The sequence below is a fragment of the Notolabrus celidotus genome, chromosome 4, assembly GCF_009762535.1.
Source record: "Notolabrus celidotus isolate fNotCel1 chromosome 4, fNotCel1.pri, whole genome shotgun sequence".
NCBI classification, from domain to species: Eukaryota; Metazoa; Chordata; class Actinopteri; order Labriformes; family Labridae; genus Notolabrus; species Notolabrus celidotus.
The window spans coordinates 35,278,287-35,305,467 of record NC_048275.1 but is presented as its reverse complement, the minus strand read 5'-3'; the positions used below and the strand labels follow the sequence as shown (position 1 = coordinate 35,305,467).

The following is a 27,181-nucleotide window of genomic DNA, read 5'->3' as shown; positions in this document are numbered from 1 at the left end:
AAGATTGTCTTGCATCTGCAAATAGTGCAAAAACAAGCAGGCTTTCTGGTGGCGAAGTGAAGTGCTGATAAAAAATCCCCAGTAGAGCGTACACCTACACCGAGATGAGTGTGGAATCTTTCAAAATTAGCTAAATTATGTCCCCTCTGCAGAAACTGTAGCCTAGCTTGCGTGCTGCTTCTCCCTGCAGTTTCTCATTAACCCTGGAACACTAATGTCGAGTGATTTTCACCTATGCGATTGTGGTTATGTGATTTTCATTATGTTGCTGCTGTCTGAGTTGCATGGGTCCCTGGGTAGCTTCAGGCTGCTCTCTGATGTCACCCAAGGTAGGCCTGTTTCCCTTCTACCATCCCTGTTTTTTTCAGCAGGCACATGTTCGGGTGATTTGGTAATTGAGAGTAAATTCTTTGTTTATATCCCCCACAGTTATCAGTGATCCAGGGAGACTGTGCCTTCACTGAATAAGGCTCACGTCTCCCAGGAATGGGTGGCCCAAAGAACAAGTTCCCAGCTCCATTATTAAACAAAAGAATCATTAATCATTAATTATCATCAATGATTCCCTTATTTTTCACTAATTTTGGAGCATTTTTATAGGGCCCCACCATGACACTTTTTTGTGTGTTTCATGAGATATTTTATACAGGGAAATACAAGAGGAGTACTTCAATTTGCATTGTATTGTTGTACTATGATATATTTTGATTTGAAGTACTTTTTATCTGGTATATTATATCGGGTAAAATACACCCGATGTTAGTGATGGTGTTACTAACTGATACGTTAGTGTTCTATTAAAGGGGCCGAGCTGAGTGGCATCCATTGTGGCTGGTATAATTACTAGTAACATAAAATACAACCCCACTTCAAAAACACTGAAATATCCCTTTAAGGACACATAAAAGTCTACAACTGGAACATTTTTACATTATACAAACATTAATACCCTAAGTTCTCAGTTGACATCATTTGAGGTATGCTAAAATGCCATAACTACACGACTACTTAAAATGCAGTGAAAGCACATCTATTGACATATTTGTTCTTAATATATTTTAAAGCTGCAAACAAAACAGATCATACACTTTAAAAAACAACAAATTAAACCATTGTATGAAGGTATAAAAGTTCTGGTTGTTTCCTTTTTTTCCTTCATCTTGTTTAATGCCAAGTACTCCAGTCTTTCCAGCTCCAGTACCTTTGTTCTGTTGAAAATAATACATAACTCACAAGAGAATAAACCAAAAAGAAACACAGGTGTTGATCACCGCATTCGGCGAGGTATAGGAGGCGCCGAGGCACCGACTCTCTGAGTTGGTCTTTGAGGAGCTGCTCGAGATGGGCAGGTGATGTAGCGATCGTTCACTTTCTCTTGCACCCTAAAAAAAACAAGAGAATAGTTCTGTGAATTTATCTTCTCACTTAGAAGTTGTTGAGATCTCTGTCAGATACATCAGACAGTCAACCTGCTGTAATTGTAAAGTGTCCTAACTAAGGTGTCTTCAGTTGTTATCGGGCACTACATGATTAAAACATATCAAGAGCACTAGACTGCAGTGTCCTCAAAATTACATGAATGAAGTTAAATACAGCCACAGTTCTCCATTTAAGCTTTTATGACAACTACAGTATGAGTTTACATTTAAACTGTTCTGCTCCATGTATGATTGAAAATGATCACGTTCACATCAACACCACTACTCTTTCACTTTCTCACCTTCCTCCCTCAGACACAGCTGTGACTCAGTGGTGCTGAACACTTCCTGTTTATCGTTTACAGTGTTGCTCATTGATGCCTTCAGGTTCTTCATTAGCCTCTGTGTGTTCCCTACTGTTTGTTGTAGTACCGGCCAAACGTGTGGGGTGTCGCCAAAGACCACTTCAGCATCCCTGATGGATGATTTAAATGACCAAAGAATTGAAGCTACTGCAGGACACAGGAGCTACATTAAGACCTGACTGATGCAGGTCATGATATGCAAGGTTTTTAATGACACTTAAAGGTCTACCTGTCCCGCAGGACAAAAACCTTCCTCTCAGTGACACCTTTTAAAGAAATCCTTTATCTTGAAGAATTATCAGACACTCTCTGTCATTTGGGACTCTATGATGTTTTTGATGTGCACGACAATTTCAATGGTAAACAGTAAATGGACTTGCACTTATATAGCGCTTTTCTAGTCTTTCTGACCACTCAAAGCTCTTTTACACTACTCATCACATTCACACATTCACACCCATTCACTCACTGATGGTAGAGGCTGCTATGTAGTAGGGACCATCAGTATTAGTTGATCTCGTACACATTCACACACCGCTGAACTACAACGGGGGCAATTTGAGGTTCAGCTCAAAGACACTTCGGCATGTGACTGCAGGAGATGGGGTTCAACCGGCAACCTTCCGATTGATAGATGACTGACTCTACCCACTGAGCCACAGCCGCTCCTATGTAATGCTGAAAATGATATAGTAGTTAAAAACAGGAGTAAGGAAATGTGAGGTGTCAGCTTTCAATCAATCAGTCAGACCTCTGTAGATTTACACCTTGTAAGTCTACCATAACAGGGATTTGGTGTCATTGTAAGGCACTGGTTTGAACACAAGTTGTAGGCCGGAGAATGGCTTAGAAGGCAGCAGTCTTTGCAAAGCAAGATGGTGGTTTTATTTCATTAAAAAGTGTTCAAATAACAAAACAAATCTCAATGAATTAACCAAAATCAAACAAACACAACAGGACAACCCCTGCCTCACAGCAGGCTGTTACCAACAACAATCTCCCCTCAGTTCTTCTAATGTCAGTCTGCTCTTTCAAACCTGCCCTGGCTCTGCCCTAATTGGAGTAAACCATTGGAAAAGGGAAACCACAAATTCATTATCCCACTGAAATAAAACTCAAACAACATTCAATGAAAGTATTTCAAAGTGGGAGAACAAAAAATCAACACAAATCCAAAATCCAAAGCATAATCCTAATTTCCTGGTGAGATTTACCCCCTTTTGTGGAGACACTAATCAAGTACTCCACACTGACCAATCAGGCACAGGTGGCCTCGCTTGGTTTAATTACTCTGCTGTGGGGGGATGTGGTTCATGTGAAAAGATAGGGGGAGGCCTTTTCCCAACCTCAAACTCTCTCAAAATCTCTTCACAAAGACTCAGCAGCCTTTGAAATGTATTGACCTCCTTTTGATCTTTATCCAAACCTTGCTGTGTACTTACAACCTCTACCTCCTCTGGTCCAACTTTGGCTCTCTCCCCTCCTGGTCAGACAGAGAACTTTAACACCACTCCCTCCATTTCAAACCTCACTGGATTACTTAAGAGGTTTCAGAGTTTTAATGGATCTTTGTTTAAAATTCTGTCCTAACTTCAAGGAAAAATACGTTTCAACCAAATTTCCAAGACCTGGAGAGACAACCTGAGCCCTCTTGTGGACACAAACCCATCAAGCTTACAGCCTGGTTCCCTCACTCTATAAGGTGGCATGTATCAGACAGGGTCATACAAATACCTGAGGCAACATGCTTTGTTTAAAACAGTTCCACCACAGACTCATATGTGACCAATCAGAGTTCATCTGAACTCTTCATGTGGTAAAATCATAAAACTCGGGGAACTGTGAAAGTTATCTAAGAGCCATAAATTCTCTGGTTGATTCATTCATCCATGGATCAGGACTGCCACCCTGTGCTCAGTTGTGTAACTGCTTACATACACATATTCAGTTAGTGAACATTTAAATGTTATGTAAAGCTTTGATTATTGGTGACTGGTGAACGTGTGGTCCTGAGATTATAGAAACTTAAATAATGGTCAAATATTGTGTGTGTTCTTCTTTGTCTTATACAGAACAAGATGAGCAAGTTTACTTTGACTTATGGTTCAAGAGTCTCAATAAGACATGCAGGTTGAATTATCCTTTTTCCTTCTGTGTAATATCCATAGACTGTAAATAATGGACGTAGTATCCGTGACGTCACCCATCTGTTTCTGAAGCGCTGTTTTGAGGCCAATTGTCGTCGGCAGCCATATTGGAAATGCTGAACTCAACCTAACTTCTGTCAAGGTAAAGAGGCGGGCTTTGAGCCTCCTAGCCAACAACTATGTGTTCCCGCCTGTCAATCAAGTCAGCTGTGCCTCTCATAATGGAAAACTCGTAATCTAAATATCTTCTGAAGTGACGCATTATGAAAAAATTCACCCCCCGTACAGTGTGTGCCGATCAAGAAATGAGCTATCCAGACTACACTCGTTTTTTGTACCAGACTGTAAACATGTTTATTTCTGCTGTAAAGATCAGCTTCTTTGAATTGGTGTGTATGTGGTTTCTGGTACTTCCAGAACCAGCCTCAAGTGGACACTCGAGGAACTGCAGTTTTTAACACTTCCGCATTGGCTTCAATTCTTGCGGCTGGAGGTTGCCGCTTGGTAATATCACATATAAGGTTATTTAGGATTAAATCGATTCTTAATGTGCTGCTAATATATGTCAATTCTGTGCAGCACTGGTTTCACCAGCTGTACCTAAGTTCAAACGTAGCCTAGTTTAAACGTAATTTCTAATTAAGGATGGAGTTTAAACTTAACTAATGGTTTGGGCGTTGCACCAGCTGAGATTGTTTCAATGTAAAATATGTTACATCTTAAATTTTACACCTCACTCTGAATTGTTGTGAAGTCCTCCTTAAAGACTGGTGCCATGACAGCCGGTCTGTTACGGAGGACTTTACACCGACTCAGAGCTAGTCGGTGTAAAGTTGTACACCGTAACGTTGTGCACTCTGATCTTAACTCACACTTTCATTTCCCACGAGCAGAGATAATTACCGTTCATCTGCACAACTTATGCAGAGCCGGTGCAACAGGGAGATAAGAGCTTAGAACAGATTGGCACAGAGACAGGAAGTTGGTTTTTGACTTGTCTGGTTCTCAATCTGTTTTCTTTACATCTTGCATTTTGTGGTGTCACATTATGACTTTATTTTTTTTAGAGTTCCTCATTATATTTTTCTGTGAATGTCACCAGAGCCTTCCTCCATCAGCTGATACTACCATTGTCTGGTTTTGCAACCGTTCAGAGAAAGTTTGACCCCTGATACCTCCCTACATCATCCATTGCGGTGGACACTGAGCCATGATGTGCTTGGAGCAGCCTATCAATCAAGAGTGCTCCAACTGTTACACGGTTACTTCCTGCTGTCCACATGCCGAAGTGGCGAGACACTTAACCCCGAACTGCCCCTGGGGGCTGTGCTATTGGCTGCCAATGGGACTGATAGACTCTTTATGGAGCAGCCTTACCATCAGTGAATGAATGTGGGGTGAATGTGACTTGTGATGTTAAGGAGCTTTGAGTGATCAGAAGACTAGAGAAAGCTTAATAAGCACACTCATTTACCATTCATTAATGTTATTACAGTGACCATTATTACTGCTCTTATGTTCACCTATGGTTCCATCATTTATTGAAGATAAATATTCCCCTACAAGCCTTACTTATTCTGTTTATGTAGTCCTGTCTAGAGTTAAACAGATCCCTGAGGGAGGATTCACAGACTTTGGTAATGAGATTGGTTATTAATAAACATTAAATTGTTTAATTTCCTCCTTAGTGTTTTACACATGGTATGAATGGAACTTTTAAATGCAACATACCATCTAAAGGGATATTTCAGTCTTTTTTTAAGGGTGTGGTTGTTTGAGTTTTATGTCATTACTAACTGTACTAACCACATCTGGTGCCACTCAGCTCGGCCCCTTTGATGAGGAAGTGCAGGGAGAAAAACCACGCAAGCTAGGCTACCGTTTTTGCAGACAAGGTCAGCCCTGCCACGTAGATTAGCTAATTTTAAAAGACTCTGACCCGAGCACTCATTTCGGTTTAGGTGAACGCTCTACTGGGGATTTTTTTCAGCACTTCAGTTTGCCACTAGAAAGCCTGTTCGTTGCTGCACTGTTTTTGGACACACAAAGCTGCAGACCTGAACAGCGCACTGATCAGCTGTTCAGGTCTGCAGCTTCAAAGTGACAAAAATACAACTAAACCAAATAATGAGTTGTTCTGATGGCGCCGATATCATGCCGTTTATTGTGAAGACACATGGACACCTTTATGAGGCACAATTTACAGATGAAAAGGTGATTCAAAGCATCGGAGGGAAAAGTGGAGAAGCTTCTGTGCTAAACTGGAGAGCAGGAGTGATCCGGAGTTACCTGGTGGTGCAAGTGTAATCTTTGAGCTAATGCAGACGAACCGAGAAAACTATTTGCTGTCACGAGTAAGACTTTGTAGCAACAGCACCTCTACACCTTTGGGAATAAAGATATACCAGCAGCAAATCACACAGGGCTGCAGTGTGTGAGATGAGTTCTCTTGCTGGAGTTTCTCAAAATTAGCTAAATAACGTGGCAGGACTGACCCCGTCTGCGGCAAACTGTAGCCTAGCTTGCGTGCTGATTCTCCCTGCAGTTTCTCATTAAAGGAGTCGAGCTGAGCAGCATTTGGTTGTTGCTAATACAATTACTAGAGACATAAAACTCACACAACCCCACTTCAAAAACACTGAAATATCCCTTTAACACAATAGTTTTCTATTGAGATCAATTAAAGCGAGCTCTGTGAACTGACCTCTCTGGGAGTCGTGGAGGAATCCTGGGTGGAGGAATGAAGGAAGCAGCATCAGACAGGCGTGGAGGTCGAGGTGGAGGGGGGAGATTTTCTACTGCGTCCTAAAAAAATAAAAAGAACATTTCTTGACTTCTTAAAACATTTAAAATAAAATAAAACATGAAAATGGAACCTCTCTTTGACCCTTACTAAATGAACTGGTTTATTGATCATGTGTATCAACAGTTGCTCGGCAGAACGAAAATCTATACTTCTCTGATAACCCATCACTTGTTTTTTCAAGCAAAAGGTCAATCTCTTTCCAGTTCTGCTTTCCACTGAATGTGGAGGATTAGCTTTATTTGTGTTATGCTTTCAAAGTGAACTGATATGAGTTTGCTGGCTAATCAGATTTGAATATTTACACTTTACAAAGCTGAGATGACCTTTAGTTATTTTCTAACATTTTAAAGAACAGATTTTGATATTATTAATGGAGAGATCAGTTGCAGGCCTAACTAACTTAATCAGAGATCACTATGGGAGGAGGAATTGTTGCTAAATCTGTTACCACTAACCAGCCAACAGAATATCTCTGTCCTGATCACACTCTGACGGACACTTTCTGAGAAACCATTGCACAATTCTTACCAAGCATCACAGACATCATCCAAAATGTTCTTTCACATTGAGTCTCTAGAGTATAAAAGGTAGAACCACACCTGTAGATCTTAATTAAGCACAGAGTAATACTAACACAACAATCTTTATTATTAACTTCTGTCATATACAACACCACAAGAGAAACCCAACATCAGCGTGGTGAGGAGACATGCTCACATATCAAAGCAGCAGTGGACTCTTACAAAGTCATGCACAGCGCTGTTTGATGTGAGTGCCTGTGTGAAGTTTTCAGGTCTAGGTTCAGGGTTACTTTATTTGGACCTGTAGGTAAACTTGTTTTGCAGCCAGTGAGATATCAGATCATGACATACAGTTACAAACAGATGTAACATGAACTAACTACTTTAAGTGCTAAACATACTAAAATATATATATATAATATAATAAGTGAATACAACAATAAAAACGATAACATCACTAAACATGATAAAAGTGCTCAAGTTTCCATTATAAAGGCATATCAGGCATATTAAGTTGTTGAACTTAAGATGCAAATGCTCTAGTTAAAGTCAGGCTCACCTCAAAGTCAGGCTCTGTCCCGCTGCTGTAGCTAAAGGTGCTGTGAGTGCTGAGTCTGTTGCTCTCACTACCTGATATAAAGAAGAAATGGGTCAATGTGTGAGTTAGGATGTGATAAGACTTTCTTTGAGGTTAGTGCATGTGATGAATTCTACGGCAACATCATTTCACCAGAGGTAGAAAAATACATTTGAGTCCCACAGCAAAGGTTGTGTCATGAGTTGATGTTTAGTTGAGTTTTTTCCTTGTGTTTCATGCCTTGGTTCCTCCCTGTGTTTATTCTGCCGGCCTATTAGTTATCCTCTGTCACCCTTGTGTGTTTAGTGATCCATGTCTCTTGTTGTGTTTCTCAGGCAGTTTTCGAAATCGCCTGCTCCCTACTACCAATGAATGCAGTATACAGTACGTACTACATACTGCGTTTGAAGGTCGTCTTTAGTATGTCTGTTCTGTTGGATCTGGTCTGCAGGATGCTGGGTCAGGTGTGTCTAGATTTCCGGTTTCAGAAAGCGGAAGTAAACAACGACCAAGCTGATAGATAAACTGCTTCTTTAGCATCACTTGTTATTTAAAAAGTTAAGAAGTGGTTTATATGGAATTTAATCATTTTCACATTACCTAAAAACTGAGTGCCCCCCGTCAAAAAAGAAGAGGAAAGAGAAAGCGGACTGAGTGCTGTGCATTGTGGGAAACAGTATGCAAGGCAGACTGGTCCAATGCATACTGAGAAATGTTTCTGAATCAGTAGACATCCGGGGAGTTTTGGCATACTGCAGATTTTGCTCATTTTCACGTACTAAATACTGAATTTAGCCTAATCAGTACGTACTGCTCGTATAGTAGGAGGTTTCCAAAACAGCCTTAGTCTTGTCTTGTGTTTCCTGTTTTAGTTTGTATTTCATGATTCCTGTTTCCAGTTTAGTTTTACTTCTTGTCCTTGTGTGTTTCTCTCCTTTTTGATTCCCCTCATTAGTTTCACCTGTGTCCTGTGTTCACACCTGTGTTGATTACTCTGTGTATTTAGTTTCCCCTGTCCTGTGTTGGATCATTGGCCCGATCTCAATGTCCTCCCTAAACCCTGAGCCATTCTTGACTTCATTGATGTCACCTGGAAAGTGACTGAGGGCAGGACTCAAACTGTAGAACTGGAATGGGACAGCACTCTGGGAATTCTCATGTAACCTGCATGACGTCATTGAGCTCACCTTAGCGGCATTTGTTGCACAATTTTTTTCTTTTCTCAAATTCAAGGCGCTTAAGAGACTGACTGCCTGATTGTCATGTGATCCAGGCTTTTAACGTACAGACTGCTTAACCACCCAATTGAAAATATATAAATATAAATATATAAATTATACTGTTTATACACATATGTGTGAAGATAAATATATTTTGGCTGATGAAGGCTGTTTTCTATATTTATACTTACAGGCAAACTTTTTTGTAACACAGCATTAGTTGTACCTTCCGGTTTCTTGTTTACAGTCTTTCTTTTTTTAAATTTCATGTTACAGCGTGTTTCACGTCACAATGCTATGAACTATGGGTAATTCTGCTAAGTCTGCAAAAATGCCCACTTACAGAAAAGGGGCATAAAGGGCTCAAAAAGTCTGAGAGAGATCCCTCACACACTTGAAGATTTGACATTGGGACAGCCCTCACTGACTTGGCGGGAACGCGCCTCAAAGTCAGTGAAGGCTTATGACTGTCCCAATGAGTGTTTGAGGGTGGACATTGAAATTGGGCCATTGTTCGTCTCTCCTGTGTTCTGTGTTCTGTGTTTCCCCAGCGTTTCCTTTTGGATTTAGGACATTTAAGTAAGTTTTGTTTGTACCTTTTGTTTATAAAAACATTTTGATTTTAAAATCTGCACTTCAATCCTCCTTAATCTTTCCCCCTACGTGACAGATTGTACAGTTATGCAATCAGTCTGCAAAGAGAGGAAGGACCAATCAAAGTGAGACAAAAACAAAGATAATAGATAGCAGATAAGCTTAGTGTAAGAATCATGAGACTGTCAGCAAATTCAATACACATCAACATAATTTAAAGAGCTGTTCAAAGCCTTTTGTGCAAAAAGATGACATAAAATGAAGAATGTGTGATACAACAACCAACCAGGAAGTCATGCTTACATTCTGCTCTAAGTAAGGGTAAATGAAACCAGAAAACAAACAATGATGAAAAGAATAATGATATAACTTTAACAGTCTCAACGTCTCCGCAGCTCTCACCAATAGCCAGAGAGATCTTGACACTGTGAGGGTTTCTGATCTGGTTATGAAACAGTTTCCGTTTCACACGGCTGCTTTTAATGACCTCCACACGCAAAGCAGAAGTTTTCTCATGACAATTCTACACATGCATGTGCAGGACAGGATCAGTGAACAAATAAGACAACTGGTGATTTGTGTGCTGGGGTCAATGCTTTGGAAAAGCACCAAGCAGAAACCCAGGGGCTAAAAAAAGTTAAAACAGATGTGGAAGTGACAAAATGCTATTCATGGAGTGGTCCATCTTTTTCTTTGCAAGCCAATGAATATTAGATACTTCCTGTCTCAAAAGAGCAGGGCCAGCTTCTAAAAAATGTTACCACCATTTGATCTTATTGCATCATCAGAAGGAGAGTTAACATATTTAAGTACTATTGAAAGAGTGCACTGCCATAAGTTCAGACATCTGTCAAAACATCAGACTCATTCAAAACACTGCTGCCACAGTTTTAACAAGGAAAAGAGTTAACTCCACTTCTTCAAACTCTGCAGTGGTTACCTGTTCCTTTCTTAATTGATTTAAAGTTCTTTTACTTGTTTTTAAAGCTCCTCCATACATCAAAGATCTTCTGTCATTTTATGTTCCAGCTCAATCCCTGAGGTCCTAAAAGGCTTCCCTTTTAAATGTCCCTAATGTCCCTCACAAAGAAGGAGAGAGCTTTGTGTTTTTAGGCCCCTAAACTGTGAACTCTCTGCCTCTAGACATTGAAATCACAAGCTCTCTGGGTGTTTTTCAAAAGTTTACTTTTTAATCTGCCTTTTAATTTGGAGTAATTTATTTTTAGCCTTGGACGGCATTATTACCATTATTACTATTGCTTTAGCATCATTTCATTGATTTTTATTTTTATTTTTTTTTTGTTATATTTTCATTAAATTTGTATTTATATTTTTTTATTTTTCTGGTATTCATCTGATTTATTTTCATTGTATTTATTTTTCTGGTATTTATCTGATTTTGTTGTAATCATTTTATATTATTAAATTTTTCTGGTATTTATCAGATTTTATTGTAATCATTTTAGTTTCATTTTTTTCTTGTATTTACCTGAATTTATTGTATTAATTTTAATTTTATTTTTTTATTTTACTGATATTTCTCTGATTTTATTTTATTGAATTTATTGTAATGATTTTATTTTACTTTCCTCTGTCATGTTTTAGTCTTGTATCATTTTATCTATTTCTGCTATTTTCTGTCTCTGTTATTCTGTGAAGCACTTTGGTCCTGCATGCTTAATGTATGAAAGGTGCTATAAAAACAAAAATGAGTTGAGTTGAGACTCAAGGACAGACTAGTGTTTCTACAACTGTGCACACTAACAGGTAACAATTAGTGAAAACTTTATCAAAAGCCAAATACTGGGAGAAACAGATGGTGGAGATGGGGTATTAAAGGAGTTGAGAGAAGAAATGGAGACGTTCTGATGGTAACCCTTGATTTGCTTTGAGGTACTTGACGCTGAGTATTTATTCAGACAGAATAAAGGAGCTTGTCATCCTATTTTAACCTCCTACATAAATCACACCCTGTCTTATTATGCCACAGAGGAGTAACTAAGGATGCATGATATCAAGAGTTCATTCACAGAGTTGAAAACAAATAAAAGAAGACTTTGGACTCACTGGACGTGCTGGACGTGCTACCTGTCTTCCAGGTGTCTCTCTGGATAGCTTGTGCAGGTGGAGGTGGAGGTGGAGCCACCACGCGCGGTGCTGGCTCGTACACAGAGCACTCCAATGACACATTGGAGCCCCAGTATAAGTTCCTCTGCAGTGGAGCACTTATCTCATAATCTGAGGAGTGGGGACATCAAACATTGTAATATCAGAAACAACAATATGTGATTTTACACCAAGAACTTCAAGTTGTACATCCGTGGTCAGAACATTGAATTAATCAAATTTGCACAGGAGCCTCCAAAGTAATAAATAAACGACTGAAATAATAAGAGGTGCTTTTTCTACCGAGCTCCTTTCCAGTCTTCTCTCTTTCTCTGTGTCGTCTGGTGATACTGTCTCGTAATTTCTTCAGGTTTTCCTTGAGAAAGGTTACACATAACACATGACACATTAATACCTTGGCCATAAACCAGCACCTGACCATAGTCCGGGCAGCCGATTTACCTGCTGATAGCGTATTGAGTTGGCCCTCCGCTCGTGATCAAACTGCCAGGCCTTGAACTCTTGGACTGCTTCATTCACAGTAATTTCTCCCACTTTAACTCGCTCCTGCAGAGAAATGAGCTGTCTCTGTCCGGGTGTTTTCATCCCAGCGTAAGGGTCATAATCAGGAGAGAGTGGGTCTGCATCCGGCTGGGCTGTGATGATGGGAGAAATAATCATTAAACCATAACAGAGGAGTTATCAAGGATTAGGAAAGCTTTTAAAATCTATTGAAAGTTTTGCTTTTTCTCTTCAATAAAATAAAATCAATTTAGTCTTTGCTGATAAATGTGCTTCCTGGGAAATATGTCTCACAACGTAAAGGTGTAGGATCATGTGGCTGGGTTGGGCGTGTTAGGAAGTTATAAGTGGCTTAAATGTACTTGTTGGTATGAACCCTATCTCTTATTGAAATTAAAGTGATGGTTGAAGTTCATATTTCATGGATTGTGTTTTCCAGAAATACTCTCACTTGACATATTGAACTGATGATGTTCATGTTGTAAGGAGATCAAATGCAAAGTGAGGAAGTGTTCAGCTTGTTCTGTAAGCTTTTACTAGTCGTGAAGTAAAACAATGTTTGACTCCCTTCACACTGAAGTTCACCTCACTTTAAATTGTGAATGATGATGAAACAAACGTGATAAAATAGAGACGTCATTTTCAGTCATAGAGCGCTGTACCTTCAGGACATCTCACTTCCACAGTTTCTTGCTGGGAGGGGCCTTTTTCTGTAAATACTATAAAAACAATAAATTATTATTTTTCCCAGAGTAGTTTTTATCAAGTCTGGTCAATGAAAAGCAATTTAATGACTATAAATAAATAGATAAACAAATACCTAAAATAAAATAAAATAAAATAAAATAAGATAAAATAAAATAAAATAAAATAAAATGAGATAAAATAAAACGTGATTAAAAAAAAGATAAGATAAGATAAAATACAAATAAATGAAATAAGATAAGATAAAATTAAATAAAACAAGATAAGATAAAACAAATAAAAACTGATAAAATAAAATAAGATAAAATAAAATGAGAAAAAATAAAAATAAAATTTAAATAAAATGTAAAACAATACAATAAAAAAGATAAAATAAGAAAGAAAAGTTAAGATTAAATCAAATAAGATTAAATCAAATTAAAAGTGGTCAAATAGAAAAAGGTAAAATGTATTTAGAAAAAATTCAAATAAAAAAGATAAAATAAGTTATGAAAAAACAATATAAAATAAAGTAAAATAATTTAAGATAAGATTAAATAAAATAAATTACAATAAAAATAACAAATTAAAATGAAATGAAATGAAATGCTAGATACCTCGAGAAATGTATGCTACTGGCCTATCAGGCTCAGAGTCAGGATCAGGTCTAGGGATGGGTGCTGGTGGACGGTTCAGGATTCTTGGATCATAAGTACTGTTCGCATCCACAGTGTCATAGATATCCTCTGGGACGAGTTTGTATGGATCCTCCTCTTCTTCAATTTGATCCAACTCAGTTTGATCAGCTTTCTCCTCTTCTTTAATTTTAAGATGCTCAAAACTGGCAGGGTTTGCACAAGCATGTTGTTTCGCTGAGGACACAAAGTTACTACACAATTAATGTCTGTCTGTCTGTCTGTCTGTCTGTCTGTCTGTCTGTCTGTCTGTCTGTCTGTCTGTCTTGATATATAAAATTATACCTTGGAAGAACTTCCTCAGCATAGCTTCCTGTGGGTTCTCATCTACTGCATTCATCGACTCATCTGAAAAACAGAGCCGGTCAAGATCAGGAGCAGAGGTCGACCACCTGTTTTGTAATCTTGATATTGTATGTGTAAACAAATGAAGAGTTTTAATCTTACATAGGTCCTCTGCACATTCAGGATCTAAATCCAGCATTGACTCGTATATGTCCTCTGAACAACCTGAGTACTTTATGATGATATCTCGAGAGTTATCTGACATCAACTCATACACGTCTGCGGTGCTCTCCTCTGTGTTTACAGTGTCTTCAAAATGAGACTTGAGCATGACTGCTGTCTCCTGGTTTAGTGAAAGAGAGGAGGAGACACGTATGAGACTCAGCGTGGGAGTAAAACATTGCTTCACATTGTTAGTTACGCAAGAAACTTTACTTTTACTCACAACAAATTCATCCATGAACTGCCTGAGATCAGAGAAGCCACTCTTCTGTGCCAGCGTGTTGGGGTAGTCTCCATGTTTATTCATCACACTGTAGGCCTGCAGAGCCCCGGGGCACTGGAGGAGGATGGTGGTCAGTTTCTTTAGGCCATACTTTGCAGCAAAGTGGAGCAGTGTGGGGAACTCCTCATTACGCTGACCTGCAGAACAAAAAGCAATCACAATCAACCCTTCGTGCCACTGGTTGCTGAATTTTAAGCTCTTTGTACTCTCTGGTGCTGCATGTAATAAGTCCTGTGTGTCAACCGAAGGAATTTAGAGAACTTTACTCACATGCTGCCATGTTGTTCTCTTCTATCTGTTTGTTTCCAAACAGCTGAAGACTATTTCCAGGCATCCGAGACTTTAGCGAGTCAGTTAGCATGTTATCCAGTGATTCTGTTGCATTGGACATCAAGTTGAAGGCCTGAAAGAATAAAATGGGTGCTGAGATACAGAGTTCTTTTGTTCTGCAGACAAAGAAGGACCACTGATCTCAGTTTCCCAATAATCAATTTTCACATGTGTGTAAAACCTGCTCCTGGACCTGGCTTCATCTACTGCTGGTTCATGTGCTAGCATCTGATCAATGAAACATAGCTCTTCCAGTAAATCTGCTAGCAAAGCGTCACAGCACGTGTGTTTTAGTTTAAAGAGACTGTTTGGGGGTGCAGGCACCGGGCACAGACGTGTCTGGAGTCTCACCAGTTTATAGGAGTTTGATAAAGTTTCTGTTGCAGTGACGGAGATTTGTTTTAGACAATAGCTTACTGTTTGTGCGTCCAGATAAAAACATGTGATGATTACTTACCCCACACCCTTTCTATTACATGCTAGAAAACATTTTTGGTTTGGCATATCACGCATGCCCAACACATATGCAGCATCTTAAATGCAAACTAACTATCCTCTCTTTTAACATGGGATCATCACCCTGCCCACTCAATTACACCTCTACATAAATACACCTCTAACACTCACACACTTTCTGTTTCTCTCTCACACACACCCACTCTTTAGTATCCAGCGTCTCAACCTACATTTGGTTTTGGGTTTCTGATGTGCACTCATGACCTTTTTGGGGGTTTTTCTATTTCAAACACTTTCATTTTGTTCCCCAAAGACTGACTTAAAGCTCCAGTGAGGGTTTTTGTGACTGGTTACGAAACAGACTGAAATGAACGATTATGCCACTTTGTGTCCGACAGAAGCAAACAAGACCATCAACAACAAGGTCTACAACTTTCAAATTGTAACTTTCAATTTCAATTTGATGGTCTCTTTTTTTCTCAGCAAATACTCACACAGAGTAATACATTTCACTGTTGATAGGCAGCAGGATGAGACTTTTTTGTCAGAACCAAGCGGCAACCTCCAGTCATGAGAATTGAAGCCCATGTAGAAGTGTTAAAAAACTTCGGTTTCTCAAGTGTCCAGAAGTACCAGAAACCACATACACACCAATTCAAAGAAGCCGATCTTTACAGCAGAAATAAACATGTTTACAGCCTGGTTCAAAAAACAAGTGTAGCCTGGATAGCTAATTTCTTGATCAGCACAGACTGTACAGGGGGGGAATCTTTTCATAACGCTGCAGTTTCGAAGCTATTATGTCGCGTTCACACAAAACACAAGTGATCATGGTATTGCCGTGAATACATACGCAAGAATGTTTTGTGTTTACTGGTTTAATTCACCCTAATCACGTGTACACGAGTGCCCAAGATATGAATTTTCCCGGGAGGGGGGTTTCCCACGCCGTGCCACGGCAGTCTTTTGTTATCAAACATGGTTGAGCGCGACTACATTGAATGGTGAAGCCAGTAGAGCTAAAGAGGGCGGAGATAACTTCCTAGGACAACCCATAGCTGGAATCAAGTGACAGACAAGTTTTCACAACTTAGCAGATAATCCTTCTCTCTCTCTATGTCCTCACAGTGAGCTCCTCTTTATTCCACATGAAAAATAAGTAGTGTCACAAAGTTTGGGGAAGCTGTACAGATAAAAAAATCAAAGTGTCCCACATATTTCAGATGAATGAATCTCCGCTGGTCCAGACGTCACACCATATGTCACCGGAGGATGCATGCTGATTGGCTATCGAGGAGCAACAGATTCTCTGGAGTTCAGATTTTTCAACTCTTACGTATAATTCAATTCATTCGAGCTAAGGAATTAAGGCTGATTTCTACTTCTGCGTCTCCCCTACGCAGCAGGGGCTGACGCGGACATGAGCCCCACATACTTGTGCGTCGGTGTGTCCGTGTCACGCAGCAATTCTCCGCCGAAACACTAGAGGGCAGTGCGGCCTCTCTGATAGCCGGCCGCCTGCTTCCGGTCCCGCTACGATCTCTGTTTACTTTTCCACAGAGATTCAGAGCGTGTTCTGTTAATCTACAGCTGATACATGTTGCTGTTTATCATACAGACATGATTACATGAAGAATAGAGAGGAGGAGATGAAATACACGGCCGATGTGCGGCCGATGTCCGGGATCCCGGAAGTGTTGTAAATGCGGGAAATACAAAGCCGCCTAGCGGACCAATCACAGAGCTTGCGGTCCGCGTCGGCTCTACGGGGAGTTACATTTTGGAGGAGGTGCACGTCAGCTACGTGCGTAGGCCTCGGCGTAGGTACGGGAGCTACGCGGACCCCCAGCGTAGGGTACGCCGTTGATTCAACGCAGAAGTATAAATCAGCCTTTAGTGTGATTCGCCCAAATGGGCTATTTAAATCGCGTAATTTGCGTGAATCTCGCTGCCAGATCATTACTCACGTCTATTTAAATCTATACATTGACTTTACCTGTAATTCATTCGTGTGAAGAATTTGACTTGTGTTTGGTTTGAATGCCCCATTAACATTACAAGTTTTCCATTATGAGAGGCACAGCTGACTTGATTGACAGGCGGGAACACTGTAGCTGTTGGCGAGGAGGCTCAAAGCTCCGCCTCTTTACCTCACACTAGCTCAACAGCAGTTATGTTGACTTGAGCATTTCCAATTTGGCTTCCACCGACGATTGGCTTCAAAGCAGCGCTTCAGAAACAGATGGGTGACGTCACGGATACTACATCCATTATTTATACAGTCTATGGTCAGAACACATAATCTACACATGTATAAGAAGAAATCTGCAAAGATATAAGAGGTACCATTTGTACAGAGGGGGCACCAAATCGACACAAAGAGAAAGTTCCTCAGAGGAGCTTTAACATTAACCCTGACTGTAAACAAAAGAAGACCAACCCCTTTATTTGACCCTGACTTTAACCTCTGACTCTAAAACAGATATTTTGAACTGGATATGCTTTTTGAAAGCTGTCTCAAATCACCAGAAGTACATTTAGAGTCACTGAAACTGAACAGATGTTTTGAATATGAAAGATAACAGTTACCTCGGCACGAGATCTCCAAAAACCGTCTAACCTTTGTTTGTTATCATTTTAATTCTCCACTGGACCTCAGGACTGGATAGTTTACTCTACTTGAAATAAAATGATTACAATCTCTTCTTTCAAATCTAAAGGGTTATCTGTTATCTGTCTAAATTCACACTTATGGTGTAATGCAATAAAATGGTAACAGACATCAACAATGTTTCTGCATGACTCACCTGGCACATGAAGTGAACGGGGTCAGAAGCATTGTCAAGAAGCCGACTGATTTCTCCCATAGCAGTATAATATGTGACAGGCTGTAAGCTGAGGCAGGATCGCCCAACATACAAGGTTAATGACATGACTCCAGCCGGCATATCTAGACCAAGAAACAAGATTTCATAATCTTGATCAACATAAAAACAAAAACTCATGTATGGTCCTGGGATCTCATCAGATACTTGCCGGGTGCAGAGACGCTGATAGTATACTCATTCTCCAGAGTGCCAGGAACTCTTTTAGTGGAAACGTTTTCAGATGAAAACTCCACCTCAGGTGCCGATTGTACTTTATGAGTGAGGATGATAAAAATGTTCACCTGTTCCTTTACAAAAAGAGAGAGAACACAGTTCCTTTAAGTTATATCCTAAACTCTATCTTATTCAGAAAACAAGATCACATGGTCTTTAGATTTTAAACTCACCAGTACCTGTGATAAAATATAAACTTTTAACATTTCTGCTGTCAAACATGTCTCAAACTAATAAAAGAAAGCATCAAGATAATAAAAAATAATAAGTTTGTTGTTAGCAGTTTCCTTTAGATTTACCCTGCACTGGACTCTGTTAGGTTGTACGGTGAGGCAGGTGAGCTGGCCAGGCGCATTTATTTCCCCGTTTGTTGAGTTGTTGGTAATAAGTTCGTCATCTTCCTGTAAATGTTCCTTTTGCTCTCCAGACGTCACTTTCTTCATTTTATCAGTGATGAGATTTTCAGCTGGAGAGGCTTCTGTCATGTCAAACTGTGTTTCAGCTACAGCTTCGATCTCCTGTTCAGCCTCCACATGTCTGTCTTTAGATTCAAAAGATAAAAAACAACTATTATTCACCTGTTAGGTAAAAAAAAATGAATTACAAATTAAAAGTGTTCAGCAAGGACTAAATGCTTAGCTTAAAAGGTACATAGCTGCCGTTTGTAAAGTTGTGCGCAGTGAAAATAACAACAATTCTCCATTCTTTAGATTCAACTTTTAGATTTATATTTACATTTATATTTATGTTTAACATTTATATTTATGTCTAACATTTATATTTAACAATTAGATGTATGTCTAACATTTATTTTTAAAAAATAGATTTATATTTAACATTTATATTCAACAATTAGTATTATATTTAACATTTAGATTAATATTTAACAATTACATTTAACATTTAGATTTATATTTAACATTTAGATTAACATTTAACATTTATATTCAACATTTACATTTATGTTTAACATTTATATTTAACAATAAGATTTATATTTAACATTTATATTTAACATTTATATTTAAATTCATATTTAACATTTATATTTAACATTTTGTATTTAACATTTATATTTATATTTAATATTTTTATTTAACATTTACATTTAACATTTAGAATCATATTTTTATTTATATTTAACATCTAGATTTAACATTTAGATTTAGCATTTGGATTTAACATTGATTGTAACTTTAATATATTTTTCACGACAAAATTAAATTAAAGAAAATCCCAAATATTGCTCTTAATTTAATAAAAAAAAGCGACTTCTAAAAATTCAAACTAGGATCTAAATGTGGAGAATTGTTGCTGTTATTTTCAGTGCTCACAACTTAACAAATGGTGCCCATATATAGAGCTCTCTAAACAGTGTTCACAGGTATAACCTTTAGTCCAAGTGAAACTGTTACATTTAAGATTCATTACTGTGGATTTTCATTTCTATTTTTTAAAGTCATTCCTTGTTAAATTCTACTACCATTAACTTGTATCTACTTTCACTTCATTATAGCTTATTATTACCCAGTTCTCGTATTGATTTTATGGCTGTGTAGGATGCTTGACTCTGATTGGTCAAAACCCCTTGACTAGGGTTATGAACTTTAACTAACATGAGCAACACCAGAGGCAAACTGATCACTCGACTCATCATAAGTTTAAAGTTTGATTAAAAAAGCTTCATAGATGTGATTTAAATGATTGAACTGGAACAAAGAAGTAATAAAGTTTGGCATACTGTCATTGAGGGAGTCCAATATGGTGGAGACATAGACAGCAGGCTCATCCTCAGCAGAGATCTTTCTCCACATCAGCCAGTCTTCAAAGGTATCTGACAGTACTTGATCCTCTGATACACCGCACAGCAGCACCACCACTCGGTGTGGAGGATGAAGCAGTCTCTGAAGTTCTGCCTGCAGCTCTCGGTCACAGAGCATGTCTAAGAGGGATCCGGTGAGGAGCAGCAGGATACATTTGCAGCTTTGGAAGTATTCAAACTGATTTCCGGGAAGCTCTTCTGCTGGGACGACTGCATGCAGCAGAATCGACCATTCGTGGAATTTTCTGGAGGAATCTAAGATCTGCTGTAAATACTGAGCCCATTCCTGTGCATCTGCTGTGTGCAGAATCAAAATCCCATAATCTGGGAGTGACTCAGGATTAGCTGAAACATAAAACATTAGGATAAATGCACAGTACATGAAAATAGTCTCAAAAAAGGCCTTACCAAAGCATACACTAGAAAACACACATCATTAGCTCCTCTAACACGCTGCTAATCCAGCCTCATGGAATAAATCAAGAGGATGTAATCTCACTGATGACAATGGTTACACTAAGTGTTGGATTTGATGTTGTTGCAGGTAGTGTACTTCAGGGAAACTCTCCACTACATAGCTGCCTGGCTGTCAAGGTGACTGCGATTAGGGAATGAATAGCGGATTTGTTGAGTGTTTCTGTGCAGAGCCAGCAAGAAGTTGTGCAAACACTGCATTGAGCAAACACTGGTTGGTCAGAGTAATTTAGTTTGACTCATTAGAGTGCTTCATGTAAAACAGCTATTTCTCTGCCATCATAACTCACACTGATGAATGATCAGAGACCCACCAGCTGTGAGATAATGGACCAAAGTAGACATGTGGGTCATTTTCATGTGACCAGCCTGTGAATTTACTATACAGGAAGGCTAACACGCTTGCTTCCTCTTTTTTATGAGCTCAGAAGATATTTGCAAACGAAAGTTCACTTAAATATAATAATGTGAAAACAAATAAGAAATGAAAATTCTTCAAAATAATACATTTTGTGTTGAGTAAATGTCAAATGCTGTCTTTAAATATCCGTGTTTTAGATATGATGACCATCAGGAACGGACATAGAAGACAAATTAACAAGAGGTGTGATATTTACCTGATTCAGATCTTAAGGCTGGTGCCTCCATGGTCGTGAAGCCTTCAAACAGCACAAAGTCAATCCACAAGGAGCATACCAAACGTGTCCTTTTGATTTTTTGGAGTTTACTGACGTATCTCTCTTCTTCAGCAGAGCCAGCATTAGCTCTCACCAGCTGTAGCTCTTTGCTCAGTTGTATTAATAGCAACCCTTAGTTTCCTGGTTTTAGCGTCTCTGCCCCACTTCCTGAAACAGTTGAAGAAGTGAGAAAATGCACCACAGTGGTGTCATTTTGTGCAGCACGTCTGCAATAACACTTGATCTCTGCTATTTTTATCAGACATGAGATTGTTCACAGCTGAGATGACCTCAATAAAAAAGTGTTTTTTAAAAACACAGTGTTTTGTTTTTATTTTGAGGTTCACCTTTCTTTTAAAACTGAGAACAACTGAAACAGCATCCAACACTGCATGAAACACTTTTGATACACTTCTGCTCTCTTTTAAAAAAACATATCCACACGCTACATTAACACACCTGTTTTATAACTCACAAGCCTCTTCCTTTTTTTCACTTCCTTGATGAAGTGAGTTGAGTTTCAAGAGTGCGTCAGAGTGATACTGTGAGACCGGATCTCCTGTTTAATAATAAATACAGAAATACATTTGATCTTAAAAACGTTAACCCTGATCTTGTAACCTACATGTATGACACTTCCACCACAGAGTTATGGCTCAGGGATTAAAGCAAATGATCTACTACTCAGACATGCCTGTTGGCTGTGCCTGAGGTGTGTGTTTGAGTAGTGTGTGGCTGAGTTTGAGTGATTTTTCAAACATGAAATAGTTCCACCTGATGGATTTGCAGCTCCACTGATAGCTAACACAGGGTCTTAGGGTGTCGTTTAGCTGATCAGGCAGAAGAAACAACCAACACAGCTCTGGGACTTTACGATGAACATGTTTCTCCTTATGATCAATGGATTGATCGTGAGTATAAACTATAGACTAACTGGATGTAAAATAAAAATGTTGGCTCAAGCACGGTGACAAAGAAACACATGCATACACAATAAATATATATTTTTGAACTAACAAAAAAAATGAAAGAATGACTCAGTAAGTAAATAATTCACCTAAATGGTGTCACTATTACTCAGTGGTGGATAGTAACAAAGTAAATGTACTTGAGTATTATTTTTTGGTGAACTTATTACTTTTACTCCATTTAAAGACAAATATCATCCTTTTGACTCCTCTACATTTCTATCAGTGCTCTAGTTACTCACTACTTTATCTTTGAAGTCAGCTGATGAATCTTCTTTTCTGAAATCAGATCCCAAAGACCGTAAACTGTTGGTGTCCTTGTGTTTGGCTTGTCTCAGTGGTGTAGCCGTACCTGGGTTGAGCGTAGATCAAACGTTCTTCAGATCAGTCGCTCATTTAGTCGTGGTGATGATGGCTATGACTGAGAAGGATGATGATTCTCTAACTGAGCACCACGGCCATATTTTAAACCCACGTTTGAGGTTTTGAAATAAAGAATGATTGTTTGTATTGTTGTAAATCTCTGATCTGATCACACAAACTTCATTACAGCCTCCAAAACATCAGCATCTAACCAGAGAAAGCATGTGGAGGTCTGGAGCTAACACACTGCTTTGATTCCAGAGGAACATTGTAAACTTGTCTGTGCTTGTAGTAACTTAGTTTATATTTCATGGTAGACTTTTTAGATATGAAATCATGTTTTCTAGATACACAGAACGGAGCAGAATGTTCACCCATGCATTCTTGACTGACCTCATGCTTTGTGAAAATACATTTAGAGATATTTTAAAAAGCACTTTGAATACTAAAAGCAAGTACTCCAGGACTTTAACTCAAGTCAGAATCTGACTGAACAACTTTCACTTGTATTGGAGTAATGTTTAACCAGGAGGATCTATACTTTGACTTCAGTAATGAAGACATGGACTTTGTCCACCACTGGTATTACTCCTGAAGTTTTAAAATCACAATAGAACTGTCCTCCCAAATAAAACACTTGATTTCCAGTGAAAACACACTTCACCACCACACTGTGACCACTAGAGGGCAGCAGACAATTACTTTTGTAAGCTTTAATATGAAGTCACCATGCAGACGGATGAATCAGAGACCACATGGCACACAGGAAGGAGATTTAGGCACCTCTATTAAGGTGTAAGTGAAAAGTAAGCAGTAATGGCACTTTATAAATTTGCTTTAATGCAGAGAGTCGCTCGTCTGATGTAAAGTATTTCCACCTATGCTGGTAAGAAACATGTTGCAAAGTGTCAGTGATTCACAGAAATATGAAGTCCCAGATTAAAAGCAAAGCTTGAGTTTATCTCTAATCGAATGCATTAAACAAAGTAAGTCTAAAATGTGAGCGGCTTGTTCAGGATGAAACAACAAACTACTTTGCAGAGCTTGAGGCCCTTCATAGTTACTCTGCTCCTAAACTGTTGAAGGTGGCACTTGGGGTACATTTTCATGGCATTTCTTTGAAGAATTAAAGCAGTTCAAAGTAAGTAAATTGGTAAGTAAAGTTTATTTGTAAAGCACCTCTCGAGAAGAGGTGCCACAAAGTGCTTCACAATAAATATTAAGAGGCGACTCAAGACAGACATTCATAACAATCACAAAAAAGCAGACAGATCAAACAAAGGCAAATCGGACCAAATGGGTCTCAAACTACTTTTAAAAATGTCCACAGTTCCAAATTTTAGGTGCGACAATCTCCATTAGTTTTGAGTCTTGTCTTTACAAACCCTGATCAGGGGACCTCAGAGTCCTGCTGGAGTTATAAGGTTTCAGCAGCTTTTAAATATAAGCAGAAACTTTGATCATGCAATGCTCTGGACATATTTACACGAGGAGGTCACCAGAGATCATAATCACTGATCAAGAAAGAACAAACCTGATCGAAGCTGTCATGGAAGATTCTGCAAAAGCACCTTTGTTCTGTTCTCCCAATAAAACACCAAACTATTATATCGCTGATATGAGTACTGATAAAAAAAGAAAAACAGGCTCTTTCTGAGTCCAAGCCTGAGTCTTTTTGTTCCTCTGATTCAGACTTGTTTAGTGTAGTTTGACAAGTAAATGTGGATTTACACTAGAGAAGAGCTTATTCACGCATCTGTGAATTGATTTTGGAGTCAAAATCTAAAAATATAGTTTTTTGTTCCTGTTTTGAACTCTTCCCACAATGAAGAACTTTTAATATTTTAAAGCATAAGTTCCCTGTCTGTCCTTTTGAAGCTTCCTGTGAAGGGGACAGTGATCTATTACCCATCTCTGAGTACAATTTCCTGTACTAAAAGATTCCTCTTATTTCTTTTAATTCTGCCATTAGCTATCATAAGCATGACCAGCCGGTTACATTTCGTACGGGCGTCCTTGAAATCACTTCTCTGTGTGGCTCAAACCAAATCTCTGCAGCCTTACTTTAATAAGACAATATTTTTGCTCCTTTTTTAACCTTGTTATCCAATATCCTGTCCTTTTCGTCTGCAGAGGGTTTTCAGTGTGTGTCAGGGGGGCGCTGGTTTGGCCAAGTGGTGAAGTGGTGCCCCATGTAAGAGAGGCCAGGTTCGATTTCAACTGCAGCCACTTTCCCGTATGCCAGTCCCCCCCCCAGTAGTTATGGGGTCTTGTCCCCAATAACCACCTGCTAACCATACATTGTTCCTCTTATAACCTAACCTACTAACTTAAGATACAGACATGTTGGAAAAAAATATTATTTAAATAATATTTTATTGGTTTAAATGATTTATGTTTACAGTTTTTAGTCCCAGTGATCGTTCCATGGTGATGGATTCTTCTCTGCCTGTTGCGGTGGATTGAACATGAAACTGTCCTCATTCAGCTCTCCTTCTTCTCTGAGCTCTGCGGTTCACACACCTTTAAAGAGAAACTAATGTCACAACTATGAACCCTGCTGCTATCATCACCACCGCTCATGGTTTAACTTTCTTTGTAGAGATCGCTAACCTAAAGTTCCTCTCACCTGCTCCGCTCCTTCATCAGATTGATGGACAGGATCCAATATGAAAATGTCCATAGCCTGCTGAATTAGCATGCTAACTGAAGCTAACGTTTTAGCCACATTGTTTCGATGCTAACAGAAGCTAACAGTTTTACCTCACCTTACGGTCTATGGTGTCAACAAGCAGAAGCTAAATGTGTCTGAACTCTTTTCTGTGGATTGATTTGACATGACGTGTGATCAGTTTGTCTCTGGTGTTGCCTCTGGTGTTGCTCATGTTAGTGAAAGTTAATAACTGTCGTCAAGGGGTTTTGACCAATCAGAATCAAGTATCGCACACATCCAGAAGATCAGGAAAAGAGCCGGGTTATAAATAAGTTTGCTTTTGAACTCTACCATAAGTTGGAGCACTTAAGATGCTGCTCCACTGTGTTATTTAATTTTACTGAGCTAGATTTTGTATTATTCACAAAACATGGCTTTTGCAGCTAATGGACTCATAATTACTTTAAAGGGTATGAGTAAACTGTCTTTGATTCAGTAATATCCATCCAATACGCCTCATTATAGAAAACTTTATACTTCCACAGACAGATTTTGAGGAGTGGAATAAATGTAGTTTAAAATGGCTTCATGTTGAACCCTCAAATACCTAGTGTTGTATTATGACAGCGTTACCTTTAACTGCCTAAATTTAACATCCTTTTTTCCTCCACACCATTTTTATGTAATCAATCTTATTGTTTATCCTCACAACATTTCTGGATAGTAAATTTGTTCATTGGTTAACAATTAAATCATAAATTCACACAACTCATCTTTTCTGCAAGCTCGTCTTTGTATTTTAAAGGATAAGGTTTGTCAAGAAAAAAGTGAGTAAAGTGTCCTAAATATGTTTTATTTAATCATAACCATGTCTAGAGTATGTTGATATTTAGTTGTTGGATTCAATTGATTCACAGTATGTTACGTTTAGTTTGTAATTTTACAATATAGGGCTTTCGTGGTAGCAAAAATATCATGGCAACTCAAACATTACACCAGGCCAATAGATGTATGGCAGGTTTAAATGATGACTTATATAATGAAATAAATAGAATGACTTTGGAGGATGCACAATTAATTAATTAATGTTAATGTTTTTTCCTTTATATATATTTTTTAATTTATACAGATTTTAATAAAATTATCAACATTTCCTTTAATCACCTCTCTGTTTACTGATCCTGGGATCAGTAAACAGAATTTGGTATCATATAAGAGTTGGGACGCTGTGTAAAATGTTGTTAAATACAGAATTTAATGGTTTGCAAATCAGTAAAACCCTATACTTAATTAGAAGTATTGCAAAGACAACATACCAAAGGTTGAAACTGAAAATGTAGTGTCTCCCTAGATGGCAGCATATGTTGCTCCTAAACCTGTGTACTTTTCACAATAATAGAGCCTTCACAGATGTGTACACATATACTTTTGAACTGTGCACTGATATAAAGCAGGGTGGTCCCTCTCCTCTTTAGAGCGGTGGATGTGGCATCCATGATTTCCAAAAAGGATGTCAGATTTTCATTCATTACACCACAGGACAGTTTCTCAGTCCATCTTAAATGGACCCGGGTCCAGAGAAGTCTTTGTGCTTCTGGATCATGTTTGTATATGGTCTCCTCTTTGCATGGTATAGTTTTAACAAACTGTGTTCACAGACGGAAGTAATTTTGAGCCCATGCAGTGACTTCCACTACAGAGTCATGCTTGTTTTTAATGCAGTGACTCCCACTACAGAGTCATGTCTGTTTTTAATGCAGTGACTTCCACTACAGAGTCATGTCTGTTTTTAATGCAGTGATTTCCACTACAGTAATGCTTTTAATGCAGTGATTTCCACTACAGTAATGCTTTTAATGCAGTGACTCCCAGTACAGAGTCATGTCTGTTTT

The 27,181-nt window shown here is 38.7% G+C and overlaps 1 protein-coding gene across 1 annotated transcript; it reads right to left on the bottom strand.

Moving 5' to 3' along the window:
- Positions 1-682: 682 nt before the first annotated feature.
- pik3ap1 (phosphoinositide-3-kinase adaptor protein 1) lies at positions 683-21,477 on the bottom strand. Its single transcript, XM_034681161.1, has 17 exons — positions 21,246-21,477; positions 20,074-20,499; positions 18,632-18,873; positions 18,268-18,406; positions 18,039-18,181; positions 14,716-14,848; positions 14,386-14,582; positions 14,103-14,283; positions 13,941-14,003; positions 13,578-13,832; positions 12,939-12,995; positions 12,217-12,410; positions 12,058-12,130; positions 11,716-11,886; positions 7,817-7,887; positions 6,635-6,735; positions 683-1,382 (listed from the first exon to the last, which is right to left on the bottom strand). The coding sequence occupies exons 1-17, from the start codon at positions 21,274-21,276 to the stop codon at positions 1,268-1,270; spliced, it is 2,592 nt and encodes an 863-aa protein (XP_034537052.1). The 5' UTR covers positions 21,277-21,477; the 3' UTR covers positions 683-1,267.
- Positions 21,478-27,181: the final 5,704 nt, after the last annotated feature.

Bases quoted from the DNA above. Each gene is read 5' to 3' on its own strand.
- pik3ap1 (XM_034681161.1), bottom strand. From the start codon at position 21,276: ATGGAGGCACCAGCCTTAAGATCTGAATCAG. The intron at 20,500-21,245 runs GTAAATATCACA...TTTATGTTTCAG, and splicing joins AGCCTTAAGATCTGAATCAG to CTAATCCTGAGTCACTCCCA. The intron at 12,996-13,577 runs GTATCTAGCATT...TTGTTTTTATAG, and splicing joins AGTAGCATACATTTCTCGAG to TATTTACAGAAAAAGGCCCC.